This window comes from Calidris pugnax, unplaced genomic scaffold, assembly GCF_001431845.1.
Source record: "Calidris pugnax isolate Ruff unplaced genomic scaffold, ASM143184v1 scaffold277, whole genome shotgun sequence".
Classification (NCBI taxonomy): Eukaryota; Metazoa; Chordata; class Aves; order Charadriiformes; family Scolopacidae; genus Calidris; species Calidris pugnax.
The window spans coordinates 94841-109562 of NW_015091023.1; the positions used below are offsets into that span (position 1 = coordinate 94841).

General features: G+C 40.0%; 1 protein-coding gene across 1 annotated transcript in view; it reads right to left on the reverse strand.

Annotated features, from left to right (window-relative positions):
• Window positions 1–2914: 2914 nt before the first annotated feature.
• Window positions 2915–14722, reverse strand: part of MFSD9 (major facilitator superfamily domain containing 9) — a 12776-nt gene continuing 968 nt past the window's right edge. The window contains exons 2-6 of the mRNA XM_014955847.1: window positions 12968–13055; window positions 10156–10199; window positions 8734–8863; window positions 7403–7612; window positions 2915–6861 (exon numbers count right to left, since the gene is read on the reverse strand). Coding sequence (XP_014811333.1) covers window positions 6071–6861; window positions 7403–7612; window positions 8734–8863; window positions 10156–10199; window positions 12968–13055 — 1263 coding nt within the window. The 3' untranslated portion in view covers window positions 2915–6070. The remainder of the gene's footprint in view (window positions 6862–7402; window positions 7613–8733; window positions 8864–10155; window positions 10200–12967; window positions 13056–14722) is intronic.

Genomic DNA, 14722 nt, shown 5'->3' on the forward strand with positions numbered 1-14722 from the left:
CCAAGAGATGCCAGGTCCACCAATTCCAGACACCAGCAATGTTTTAAGGCTGATACTTCAAGAAATGCTTCAGCTGGTCACTATTTCCAAAATTGTCTTCAGTTCTTCCAACATCCCCCATTTCCTGAAGAAAAGATTTCGAAATATTGGCTGGAGGAACGCTTTTTGTAATACAAGAGCTCTCATCCTATGAAAATATGCTTGCGAATTTGCTTAAAACACAGCACCTGCAATACACAGCCCCAGCCAGGCCAACAATCAATGGGAGGCTCAGGCCAGAATGTTTTCTGGATGGAGGGGGTATCGAGTCCAAGCACAAGAAGGAGGAACTGCTTTAGGACACTGTAAAGAGCGAAGTCATGGACTACCTGATTCAGGTGGTATTTAAATCTGGGAGAGATAGGAGAACTAATGGCCCTTTTTTCTCTCTCATTTTAGCAGATCATGATGTAACTTGTGCTTTCTAGATAAACCTGCAGCTGTGCTTGACACTGTCAGTTGTGCGAACAACGTGCAAAACAAAGAGTTTAATCTCCCTCTTGGCGCATTTATTTGGTGACCAGCTAAATGGGGTTAAACCACAACATTAAAAAATAAATGAAAAAAAGCATGGCAGCTTAATTCTCCTCTGAACAGTTGAAGGAACCTTAGCATCTGGGAGTTAATCAAAGTTGGGGCTGAAAATCATCCCTCTTGGATACTGTGCTGAGCCACTTGAGAATTTATTCATCAGAAGAATCTTTTTGCAAGTGATAGACAGGTCTTCTGATAGGACAACAAGACGGCAAACTGGATTAGCATCATTCCTCTCCCAGGTTGGCAAACACTGATGTGATTCCAGTATAGACTGGTATGCTTTGGAAGCCTTTTTATCCTGTGAGATTTGACAGAATATGAGGGACTAAGATTGCAGAAGGGAAAGCAATAGTTGCACTGGCAGCTCTAGTGAGTCTTACAGGTTCATGATCTGAAATGTGCTCAGGTTTAAATTTGTGAGTTACAAGAGCACCCTAATTGCCACAGGTTTTGTTTCAAAAGGTGATTTTTTTTGCCAGAAAAGGAAAAAACATTTCAAATACCCCAGTTTACTTAATTTATTTTTCGTATCTAAGACCTCCTATTTATTGTCTCTAAATTGGAAAGACACATGTTTGACAGATGGAGCACTTGGTGTACAAGGAACTGGCTGGATGGCTGCAGTCAAAGGGTTGTGGTCAATGGCTCAATGTCCAAGTGGCAAGCAGTGACAAGTGGCATTCCTCAGGGGTCAGTACTGGGACTGGTGCCATTTCATATCTTTGTTAGTGACTTGCACAGTGGGATTGAGTGCACCCTCAGGAAGTTTGCCAATGACACCAAGCTGTGTGGAGTGATCAACATGCTGGAGGGAAGAGATGCTATGCAGAGAGACCTGGACAGGGTTGAGAGATGGGCCCATGCAAGTTTCACATCTGTTAGTGACATGCACAGTGGGATTGAGTGCACCCTCAGGAAGTTTGCCAATGCCAAGCTGTGCGGAGCGATCAACATGCTGGAGGGAAGAGATGCTATGCAGAGAGACCTGGACAGGGTTGAGAGGTGGGCCCATGCAAACCTCGTGAAGTCCAACAAGGCCAAGTGCAGTCAAGCACGAATACAGGCTGGATGGAAAATGGCTGGAGAGCAGCCCTGATCAAGCATGAATACAGGCTGGATGTAAAACGGCTGGAGAGCAGCCCTGAGGAGAAGGACTTGGGAGTGTTGGTTGGTGAGCTCAACATGAGCTGGCAATGTGTGCTGGCAGCCCAGAAAGCCAACTGCATCCTAGGCTGCATCAAAAGAAGTATGGCCAGCAGGTCGAGGGAGGTGATTCTGCCACTCTGCTCTCATGAGACCCTGCCTGGAGTACTGTGTCCACCTCTGGAGCCCCCAGCATAAGGACAGGGAACTGTTGGAGCAAGTCCATTGGAGGGCCATGAAAATGATGAGAGGGCTGGAGCACCCTTCCTATGAAGGCAGGCTGAGAGAATTGGGGTTGTTCAGCCTGGAGAAGACTGGGGAGACCTTATAGCGGCCTACAGGGGCCTGCAGCAAAGACAGGGACTCTTTATCAGGGAGTGTAGCAATAGGATTAGTGATAATGGTTTTAAACTGAAAGAGGGGAGATTTAAATTAGATATCAGTAAGAAATTCTTTACTGTGAGGCTGGTGAGACACTGGAACAGGTTGTCCAAAGAAGTTGTGGATGCCCCATCCCTGGAGGTGTTCAAGGCCAGGCTGCATGAGGCTTTGCGCAACCTGCTCTAGTGGGAGGTGTCCCTGCCCATGGCAGGGGGGCTGGAACTAAGATAATCTTTAAGGTCCCTTCCAACTCTAACCATGTTTTGATTACAAATTTGACAGAATGAAAAAGCAGTTCCTATGGTGTAGCACATCTCAAAAATAGTTCTTGATGTGAATTTAAGATTTAATATAACTAGAACTTCCCTTTGAAACAAGCACTACAAACTCTTTCATTTCTATGAAAAAATCATTTGATTCTCAAAGTTCAGGCTTCTGTGTACTCCCTTACAAGACTCATGATCAGCTTTTCGTGAATAAGTCTTCCAAATTACAGCAATAACAGCACAGTTGATTCTTGGGTTTTCAAATTCCAAAGTGGCAAGCTATAAAGCATCCCTTACCCAGGGGTGTTCCACAGCACCCATAACCAAATGGGGGCTGGCAGCACCTGAACATGCCCATCAGAGATGGCATTACAGAGTACTTGAAGTAAGAAGAAAAGCAGTTACTAAGCAACACTTGTTTTGGGGTTTTTGCTGCGTTATCTGCTCAATAATCAACCTCTTCTCAGAAAATGAGAATGGTACTGACCTCTGTGGTGCTGCTGAGGTGCGTAAATTCAGAGAAAAGAAAACAGAACAAGAAACTGAAATCTGCAGAACTGCAGGTATGTTTATAAAGGTTCTCTTCAAATGTATGCAGCATACACCAACATGGAATAAATTTTACATTTGCTTCATCATTTAAAAGCAACAAAATCAATACATATCATATGCCACCAGCTGCTTTACAGAAATAAATTACTACATTGCATACGCAGCCTCTTGATGTCAGCTGATCATAAAGGTCAGAAAAGTAGTTACTGTTAAAAAAGTGAAATTTTCAAAACATAAAAAGCAAAAAGCCCCAACCCTGCGTACAAGCCCAGGAAAACCAACCCAAAGCTGAAGCAACAGCAAGCAAGAGAAAAATTTTGATTTGCAGCGATTTGCAGGTATAAATGTTTTTTCTTTAGTCCATATTCAGATCTCTGTTTCGTTACAGTATTCACATACCACAAATGGACTCAAGAAACTGCTAATTCGGACTTGAGGGAGGATTCAAGATTGTAGCCAAAAATAGCTGTAACTGCTCCTCCCTCAACTTAAAAGGGGAAGTCCCATCTCCTCATTTCCAGGGATGTCATTTACCCATCACCTTCTGAACTTGCATGGTTCTGGCAACTAAGAGGCAACACAAGGGATGCAAACATGGTCTCCAGGCACTGGGCACAGTAGCTTTAAGCACTTTATCTCACAACTGGGAAGTTCTCTATTTTCTTTGATTACTTCTTTTTTCATTCACTGTCAAACCACTTTGTGGCTGAATCCTTAGGTTCTGTGCCTTTTGTGTGAAAAGTAGGCAGATTTGAATGAACGTTTAAGGAACAGCTTCAAGAAACAAACAAACAAAAAACCACAACAAAAACATCCGCACTTCATATTGACTTGAACACCTCTATTTTGTGCTGTAGTTTTAGCAGAGGAAGAGGGGGGAAAAGCACAGTGACAAAATGATAGACATGGAATGTCACTTCATGTTATTTCTATTACTTTTTTTTTTTTTAAAATAGTGCAACTTCCCTTTAAATGAGGCTTTACAAAGAAGAGATGTCTCTGCAGCACTTCAGAAATCATTCTGGCCTACAAGTAAAGAAGGTTTCTTCCGTAACTTCAGTTGCAATGTCTCCCTGAGACCACAGCTGTCCACAGATTTCTCAATTCGATTATTTAATTTAATTTTTATTTAGCTTATATGGAGGACTATCTTTCAAAATAAAAAATATTTGTTGATAGTGAAAAGCACATTTTTCACTTATATGTAAACAAAACCACTGAAGTTTTGAAGTTTTTATAAGCAATATTCAGGCAGCTGTGTATGTTAGTATAAACAGAATTTTACGGTGTTTACAGAATTCAGCTTTAATCAGTGCAGCAACTTAGAAGGGTAAATGTTACTTTACCTCATATAACCAACAAGTTTTGGGAAAATGACTCAATCTTTCATATATATTAATTTTTGAGGATTTTTCCTACCATTTTCCTTCATGCCTTGCTATAGTTGCCAAAAGTTACACAAGGGTGTTTTTCGGTTAAAGAAACAAATCTAAAACATGGAAAGAAAGAAAATAGGAAATTTAGGGGAAGACTGTTTTGGGGCAACTACCAAGCAAGACAAGAGGAAATAAGATGCCTGAAAATGCCTCAAGTTCCTAGGGAGAAATTAAGCACAAATTATTACAATAAGTACCTCTGAGGATATGTACTGAAATCATAGCAGTAATAAGACACACACTCATGTCAATATATAAAATTTAACCACCTCACTATTCTATACATACTCCCATTGTGCTGCCACTGGAATGACTGAGGTTTCAAGACGGATTTAAATGATATCAGGCACTGGGAAAGGTAAACAAAAATGAAAAATGCAAAACAACATATATGACTCTCCTGAATCAGCAACACTATTTGCATGGATGCGTTCAAGGAGATAACTACATTGTTTTTAATATAAAAAAAAAATAATCACCAACAATTATGCATTGTTGACTTTGTACTTTCATCAAGTAATACCAGGAAAAGCATATGGAAAATTATGAGTGCAAAATACATTTTTTGTATGTTTCAAATGAAATGCAAGCAGTGGTGACTCGCAAGTAATATGAGCTTGAACAGTGAATAGCACAGGAGAGTGCTACAACTCTCAGTCTAGCTCTGAGAGTAAGTAACCTCTCATTAGTTAAGCAGTGCAGATCAGTGAAGACCAGAATACCAACAAATAAAGAGTTTTTCTCATCATTGAAATGTCACTTATGCCTCTAGAGATGAGAGAAAATGCATTAATCCAGATCCATGAACCACTGCTAGTTGCTCCAGCACACCTTTAACAGTCATTCAAAAGAATTAAGAAACAAATTTATTCTTAAAATGAAGGTAGAAAAATTGCACAGGAAATATTAACAAATAACTTATAACAAATTTGCTCAGCAGAAGTTATTACTAAGCAGAAACCACCAGTTCAAGTTTCAATAAAGCTTACATTCAGTCACAGTTTCAGTCTGAATGACCCCGTATTATTCTAAAATTGTCCCATTTTAGGTCTTCTAATACATGAAATTAGCATATACTCAATTCTGCTACCTGGGAAAGGCCAGGAATCAGCAGGGGGTGGATGGCTACCCCAAGGTGCCTAATCATGCTGTGCAGCAAGTAGACAAAGTATGCTTAACAAAATCACATGAGCAAACACCCTGTTAATTAAGCTACTGTCACAGCAGACAAATGGCAGCAGACCGCAGCATAAGAAATTAAGGCTAACGAGCTATATTGCAAATTCTCCTTCTGATTAAATAATAAAAATTCACTTTTGATTAAATAATAAGAATCAGTTTCTGTCTTTTAACAATCTATCAATCTAAACAGTGTTTCAAATGTGACCTACAGCCAGAATTTGTGTATTTCATGTTGTTCTTTTTTTTTTCCCCCTCCAAAAAGGTTAAAAATCCATAAAAACATCCCAGCCAGTACAGTACAGCAACAGCTGTCCTTCTCGCAAGTGTTCTAGTGGTACCAGTTAGAATAACATTTTTCTAGAGTTTACATCCCTGCAGCAGGAATATTTACACATACTTGCCTCCAAGTGAACATAACATGCCCTCTTAAAAGATCCTGTGACTGCTGTACAAGTCTGGCAGGTGTAAGCATCACCCCAGGTTGATTCACTTTGCCTCTCCTGTAAGATACACCGATACAATCCAAATTTGCAGCTATTGAGTTTTTGACTTAACGTTTCCATGGCTACAATATTTTTGTTTGTTGGCATTCATTATCAGAATAGCTACTAAAGCTAGTCCAACCCCTAGACTTGGAGGGCCACAAGGACTGAACTCCTGAGCAATTCCAGCAAGGAGTGGGGCAAGTATACGTCCCACTGATGTCACTGACTGTCCGACACCTAGGAGCGTACCGCTGGCCTCGTTCCCACCGATGGTCAACTCAAGATCAATGATACAAGTACGACCTATAGTTGTTGAAAAGGCTAAGAACGTGGAAGACAAAATGACCATCCATATGCTCGGCGCTGACGCGTACAGGAGAATCAACGTGCAGGTAAAAGTGCTGGAGTGCAACAAAATCCTGTAAGTGTTGTGCTGATACAGTCTCGTTATCGGTCCGAGAAGACAACCTGCCAGGACTCCGAGCGCACTGCTATAGCTCATTAGGTACCCAGCGAACAAGGGTTTCACCCCAAATCTCTCATCCAAGGCCAGACTAAAATTGCTGTAGTACAGCAGGATAGCAACAGACATCAGCAACCGCACCAGAAATATATCCCACAGATCAGAGCAGGCAATGCCTTTAATCCTCGTCAGCACTGTTCCCACTTGGGCCCATGGAGACTGGAAAAGACTATTGCTTGCCACAGCTCCATTAGTTGCTGCTTTTGAGTGCAGGTCACAATTTGCTTTTGCTGTGAAACTGTCTGTTCCTTTGTTGCCTTGTCGATGTTCCCTATTGGCACTGTTTTCTTCACTCCAGGGTAACATCCAGACAAGACCTATATAGATCAAGAAATTAGTTTATTTAATTCAATTGCATTAACTTCACGTGGAAGACATTACTCTACTTGTAACATTTTACTTAGTGTAAAGATCAAAATTTTAAAGAGGACTTCAACAATGATTTCCCTTTAAAAAATTGCAAAGATTAAGTCTACTGTTATTCACAGTATCAGTTCAATTTTAAATGTGGTAAAAGCAAGGAAGGAATACACTGAGATGACCCACTCACAACATATAAACAAATCTAATGGCTAGGGCCAAAATTCTGAATTCTAGTCTTCATCTTTGGGCCCAGTAAAAAACTCCCATTCCTGTGTCTGAATATAAAAGTGATATATACAATACAAAGGAGAAGCATCTGGGAGTTAACTGTTTCAAAATTCCTACCCTTCCAAAATGGAAGGGTAGTTTCGGTGGAGACAACATGTATGCCATAGGTGATAAACACACCATGAATTCAAGGTGTTACAAATGGCATAAAAACACAGAAGTGGGGAATGAAGAGTCCCAAAATGCAAAATACGATGTACAACTTACCAGCATTCAGAAGGAAGATAGAGGCACAGATGAAAGACGTTTGATAAAAGCCATCTTCTAACTCTGTAAGGTAGCCACCAACAACAGGCCCCAGAATGAAGCCCACACTAGAGGCTGCATTGAAGCGTCCCATTACTAAAGGGCGGTCTCTCTCAGAAACCAAGTCAGAAAGCAGGGCCTTAGAGATGGAGAGCGTATGTTTGAAAATACCTGCAACATAACACAAACAAGACAATGAACATGTATCACTCAGTCCAAAAGATCTTAAATGACAGAAGCTATCTGATCGATCAATGTTCAAAATCTATTTTTAAGATTCCATAAACCACGAATTCTTCACTGCTAGAGTCATGCAGCACATCGGGCCATGCCCATCGTCCTGGCTGTTCAAGGATTTGAACTTGGGAATCAAAATTATTCACGCATCAAAGGAGTGCTCCTGCAGCCCTGCTGAAAGAAGCAGTAGCTTAGCTGAGTGCTGGAGCACACTAGGAATAAAATAGCTGCTAAAACAGGAACTTGTGGGTGGGTAATGGTGGAGTAGGAATGGCTTGTCTGTCTGTGAACACAGCTCTGCCCCACCTTTGCTGAGTATGGAGATTTCCAGGATTGTAACATACCAAATTCATATGGGAGACTGGTGGGTGGCAGAAGAGGAGCACAGAAACATAAGCATACTGCAGGTACGCTAATAATGCAATCTTTTATGCTCCTTCTCTCTGACCAGGGCAATGCTGTCACAGTCACAATGCTGTTAGCATTAAAAAAATATTACCTCTACTAAGTAATCTAATACCAACCAAATAATTCATTAGCAAGTTGTCTTTAATTTAAGAAACAATATAAACAGTTCCTAAATCAAGACTATGGGTGATGAAAGTGCCCTTTAGTAGATGCGTTCGCAGCAATAGCAGTGCTTATTGTATCAGAATACATGCAAAAGGTGTTCAGCTCAGTTCAGAGTGTAAAAACTCTGATACGAACCCTGGCACAGACTTAGCTTCAGTGCTGCAAATGTACATGCTTTTGCACAACATAAATATTCTGTTGAAGCAGTGACCTAAAATTTCCACTGAATTTTGTAGTAACACAAAAGTAGTGGCATAAAAGTTGTGATAGTTTTTAGGTATTCATTTCAATTTTTTTGCAGAAAAAAAAGTCATAAGAAGGTTTGATTTGCAGATATATTTTTTTTTCACTACTAGGATTTTAGTTGGTGCTGCTGCATGATGCTGCTGTGTAGCCATCCACATACCACGATATCAGTAGCAGTAATTCTCAGTCTGAGACTATATGGAATTTAAACTGCAAAATGCCAAGCATTTACTCACCTACAGGGACTCTAGAAATGGCAAACAGGAACACAGTGGTGGACATTCCAAGAAGGAAGTAACCCAGGGCACTGAGAAGAATACAAGCAAGCAGGGAATACCTTCTTCCTACTATATCACTCCAGCAGCCCTTTCATAAAGCAGGAAATTAAGATTAGCTTTTTACAACATTTAACTATGTACAGTGAACAATCACTACTTCTAAATTAAATTAAGAAAAGAGATCGAAGGGACTGCCAATGAAAACTTAATCAGCTTATTACACAACAATACTCATTACTTCCAGATTTTGAGCATTTTGGAGAGTTCTGCCCTGCTGGCAGTGCACCTGCTGAAACTATCATTCAATTGAATGACATGCATACTGCTTTTTTTTTTTTTTTTTAAATAATGTCTCCCTTTTAAAAATACAATCCTCCAATAAACACCATGAACTATTAGTAGTAAGGGCCCTCTGAAAATGTTATCACAGCCAATCACAAATATTTCTTTGCAACGGTGGTCGCTATGTACTAGACACTTGTCGAGTATCCTAAAAGTAATGATCTTAGCTGTGAGGAGTTTGTCATCAGAGTGCAGACAAGTAGGAAGTATTTACGAGAAGGGCAAACAGTAAATATGCATGTAGCATGCTTATAAATCGGCTTGATTCCAAACAGGAAGTTTTTTTAAGAAAGCAGGCAATAATCTTGCCATTCAGAGAAAATGTCACAAGATGACAAAAACAAGTTATTCCAGGTGGCTTGCATAACAAACCCTGAAACAGTTTTTTCATGAGATGCTCAAAATCTGCTCTCTTGAAAGCTAGGAGGTATCAGGGTAATATTAAAGGTGCTCCTGGCTAAATATAGGGATCTAAGGTATTGATAGGTAAAGCATATATGCAAGAGGTTCAGCCCTGATGTTTAGTCTTTGCACTCTTGCTTAGATAAGAATGTAAAAAATCAAAAGCTAACAGAAAACAAAACCAAACAAAGCTCAAAGGCATAATGCATGAATTATGGCATATGGCAAGCTACAGAGCACTACTCATTGAGCAGGGAAAACAAACTCTAGATAAGAGGCTTATGGAGAGCTGACTTGTGAGACTGCTTTTTAGGCAGGCTACTGCACTGAAGAAAACTGCTTTACTAGCACCAACACTGAAGAGAACCCTCTGCAACTGAGACGTGCTCATTAATGTATGACTGAGCCCAAATCTGGATTCTAGTTGTTGTCTAAAGACTATATTCTGTTCACTTCTGAAAAATTTAACATTTCCCTATAAATGAAACAAACATTTTCCACACAAACTGAAAACCGGATCAACCAAGCAAAAATGTTTATATGAACACTTTGAACATTTTAAACATTTCAAGAAGCCCTATTATTATCCTCATCCTTTGGAACCAACATACTTGGGAATACAGTGTTAGAACTCACCACAAATGGGCTGGAAACCAGCTGCATTATACCATAGAGAGACCCTATGACAAACAAGAAAAATACCAATGTTTAATTTTTAACTGAATTTTAAAAAAACAAACCAAAAACTGCACAAATTTTTAAATGACAAAACATGAGAGAAACACTGGGAATAATTTACTAAAAGAATGGGAAGAAGGAGTAGGACAGACAAAGGATGGAGTTTATCACATAACCAAGGAAGTATTTTCTGCTGAAAATTTGTACAACTGTGTAATGAAGAAGGATGCTTTGTATGGTTTTTCGAACAAAATGGGTCTTGGCATTTATAATTGCTTTCTCAGAATCAGAAGAGAATTTCATTACTGGGAGGAAATAAATACTTTCCACTTTGCACTTCAAACTATTACAAGGTAACACAGAAGCCCTGAAGAAACCACAAACCCTACTCTCAGAATGGTTTGGGTTGGAAGGGACCTTAAAGATTATCTTAGATCTAACTTCCCCGCCATGGGGAGGGACACTTCCCACTAGAGGTTGCTCAAACCCCATCCAGTCTGGCCTTGAACACCTCCAGGGAGGGGGCATCCACAGCTTCTTTGGGCAACTGGTTCCAGTGTCTCACCAGCCCCACAGTAAAGAATTTCTTCCTAATATCTAATCTAAATCTCCCCTCTTTCAGTTTAAAACCATTACCCCTCATCCTATTGCTACACTCCCTTATAAAGAGTCCCTCTCCATCTTTGCTATAGGCCCCTTTTAGGTACTGGCAGAATGCTATAAGCTCTCTCCGGAGCCTTCTCTTCTCCAGGCTGAACAACCCCAACTCTCTCAGCCTGCCTTCGTAGGAGAGGTGCTCCAGCCCCGTGATCATCTTCGTGGCCCTCTTCTGGACTTGCTCCAACAGGTCAATATCCTTCATGTGCTGAGGACTCCAAAGCTGCACAGGGTACTCCAGGTGGGGTATCATGAGAGCAGAGTAGAGGGGCAGAATCACCTCCTTCAACCTGCTGGTCACACTTCTTTTGATGCAGCCCAGGATGAGGATGGCTTTCTGGGCTGCCAGTACACATTGACAGCTCATGTTGAGCTTCTCATCCACATCTTGCTTTGGAGGCTGAGTTTAGCAGCAGTTAGTAACAGAAGAGAAGCAGCGAAGAGAGGCAGAGAGAAACATCTTCCAGCCTCTTCCATTTGTAAGAACACACCTCTAAACCCTTTTTTTTTTTTTAAGTCAAAAATCAAAGCAGACTGGTGAAATGAAAATATATTTTTGACAAATTGCTGCTTAAAATAATACTCTGACTATGCAGAGCAGGACCAGAATTATTTCATGAACAGTGCTAAATTTCATCCAAAATAAAAAAGCAAGGTAATAAAAACCTGAAAAACAGAGCTCATATTGGGCAACTGGTTCCAGTGTCTCACCAGCCCCACAGTAAAGAATTTCTTCCTAATATCTAATCTAAATCTCCCCTCTTTCAGTTTAAAACCATTACCCCTCATCCTATTGCTACACTCCCTTATAAAGAGTCCCTCTCCATCTTTGCTATAGGCCCCTTTTAGGTACTGGCAGAATGCTATAAGCTCTCTCCGGAGCCTTCTCTTCTCCAGGCTGAACAACCCCAACTCTCTCAGCCTGCCTTCGTAGGAGAGGTGCTCCAGCCCCGTGATCATCTTCGTGGCCCTCTTCTGGACTTGCTCCAACAGGTCAATATCCTTCATGTGCTGAGGACTCCAAAGCTGCACAGGGTACTCCAGGTGGGGTATCATGAGAGCAGAGTAGAGGGGCAGAATCACCTCCTTCAACCTGCTGGTCACACTTCTTTTGATGCAGCCCAGGATGAGGATGGCTTTCTGGGCTGCCAGTACACATTGACAGCTCATGTTGAGCTTCTCATCCACATCTTGCTTTGGAGGCTGAGTTTAGCAGCAGTTAGTAACAGAAGAGAAGCAGCGAAGAGAGGCAGAGAGAAACATCTTCCAGCCTCTTCCATTTGTAAGAACACACCTCTAAACCCTTTTTTTTTTTAAGTCAAAAATCAAAGCAGACTGGTGAAATGAAAATATATTTTTGACAAATTGCTGCTTAAAATAATACTCTGACTATGCAGAGCAGGACCAGAATTATTTCATGAACAGTGCTAAATTTCATCCAAAATAAAAAAGCAAGGTAATAAAAACCTGAAAAACAGAGCTCATATCAATCACACATAGCTATAAAGAATATCATACTTGTATCATTACAAACCATAAACTGTACCATAAGATATAAATAAGAACTTCAGAACCATGGGACTTCATCTTACTACTTCATTCTTAAGATAAAGTTCCAAACTTTCAGAATTTACTTGTAAACACCCCTTAAAGACGATAAATATTTTGCCAAAAAATAGCTGCAAGGAATTGAATCAAACTGGGGGCAATCACAGGCTTTGGAAAGTTCAGGAGAACCAGCTGCAGAAGTATTGTTTGCAAAATCTGTAAATAACAATAAAACTAAAAGCAACACCTCCAGCTCCCAAAGTTGCTGAGCTGTGAATTCTTGGATGCTGGAAAGGCATCTTCATACGTATTACTGCAGGAATTCCCTGTTCTTTCCAGGAATGCTCTTTTCCAAGCACCTGCTTTTGGCTACTGTCAGTATGCAAATCTGGACAGGTCTTTGGGTCTAACACAGTATGGCTACCCTTACTGTTTTACTTGGAATTTGGCATTACTTATGCTATTAGCAAGTAAGAATTATGTTACAATATCCAATTTGTGGTAAACCATAATCCAGTTAACATGATATTATTCCTTGATGAATCAGTCAAGTACCACAACTCACCTATTATTCCAGCAACTGTATGACTGGCTCCTAGAGATTTGATGTGAAGGTTCATTAAAGGAACAACCATGCTCACACCAAATAAATCCTGAAAAGATGGCAGGAAAAGTTTTAATAACTGAAACGTTTACAAAGATGATGGCAACCTGTGTTAATAACAGTCATTATATATAAAAAAAAAAAAAATTATTTCCATATCAATACAAGATCAAAAGATATTTTTTCATGGCCAAAATGGTATGTTGTAACCTCTGCAACACATCCAGTATGTACAAAATTACAAAAACACATAAACTGAAAGATAAAGGATTGCCTCACAGAGGGGTTAAAATTATGAAAATGGCAATCCTCTTCCCCCCTCCAGATAAAATAATTCTGAAGATACATATTTAAACATGAAATATTCCTTTAATATATATCAAAATTTATCTGTTTAACAAGAAAAGTACTTGGTACCAGTATTTTAAATTCAAAGTGGTCTGTAATTTCAATCACCTAAAAATACTTTTTACTTGTGCAAAGAGAGTATTTGGGAAATCTACAGTACTTTAACTCTCAGTCACAATGGGGAAGAAGCTACGACAGATCTAAACCTACCTATAGGTTCTCTTTGTGTATAACTTAAGAGATGTAGTGAAAATACAGAAACATGAAACAAGTAAAGGCTAAGTGAAAAATGTTTTGTTAGAGGAGGGCAAAGAAGACTGCCCATCCTGAACAGTACAAGGATCTCCTACTTATTCCTTTTGATTTTTTATCTTTTGTTAAGGCAACCATACTGACCCAGTAGTTCTTTCACTACTACTATCTGGCACAGCATACAGTGCCAGAGCAGAACCTTACAGAAGATCTATTGGAGCAAGATCACCTTTTATCAGTGACTGCTTAAACTGAACTAAACCAGCCCTTTGTAGTACCTCCAAAGCCTGGATAACTGTAACAATGCGTATTACTAAGTAAATTCTTAGTCTGTCATTAAGTATCTTTTGATGGCTGAAATTGAGACTTGCAAGGTTACAGGTTAGGGTCCGATAGACCTGGAATAGAGTCATTATTAAATATACTAGCATGAGCAAACAGAGCACACGACTTAAGAACATCTTCAATAACACAATCTTAGGTGCCATTTGCAAACCTGAAGAGCTGTTCCATGACCTCATCCGGGTCACCGATAGAGACATTAAAAAGGACAAGTCTTGTCCTTTTTAGGACACCCTGGCAGTACCGGACTCATCACAGGCATGCAGGTAGAGCAAGACCCATTAATCACTTTCCTAGATGGGTAGTTATTTCTCATTTCACTTATAATTTCTTATGTTGAAAGATAAATACACTATATTTGCTTCACAGACACTTGCATCACAGACAACAGCTCTTTACTGTATTTCACCACACTCTACATCCTCTAAAAAGACGCTCACTTCTTGGTTGTTTTCAGTGTGTACTCCAGCTCAGTGTCAGCAAAGTGAGCCACAGTGTCTGAAAGTGAGCATAGAAGCAAAGCTTGTTCTAACAACATCATCATGACACATTTTCTCCAGGAGCCAAACCAACAACTAGATTGTTTCTACTGCCCAACCTAAAGGTAGGTAAGAGAACTTATCTACATTTCAGGGTGCAAATCTGTACTCATTTTGTATTGATCTTCCAAGTTTGATTTTAAATTGATTAAATGATGTCTTCCCGAGGCTCATGAGTGGCTACAGACTACAAACTTTCTGTATACTCTCTATATTATGTTCTCTCACGGGGATT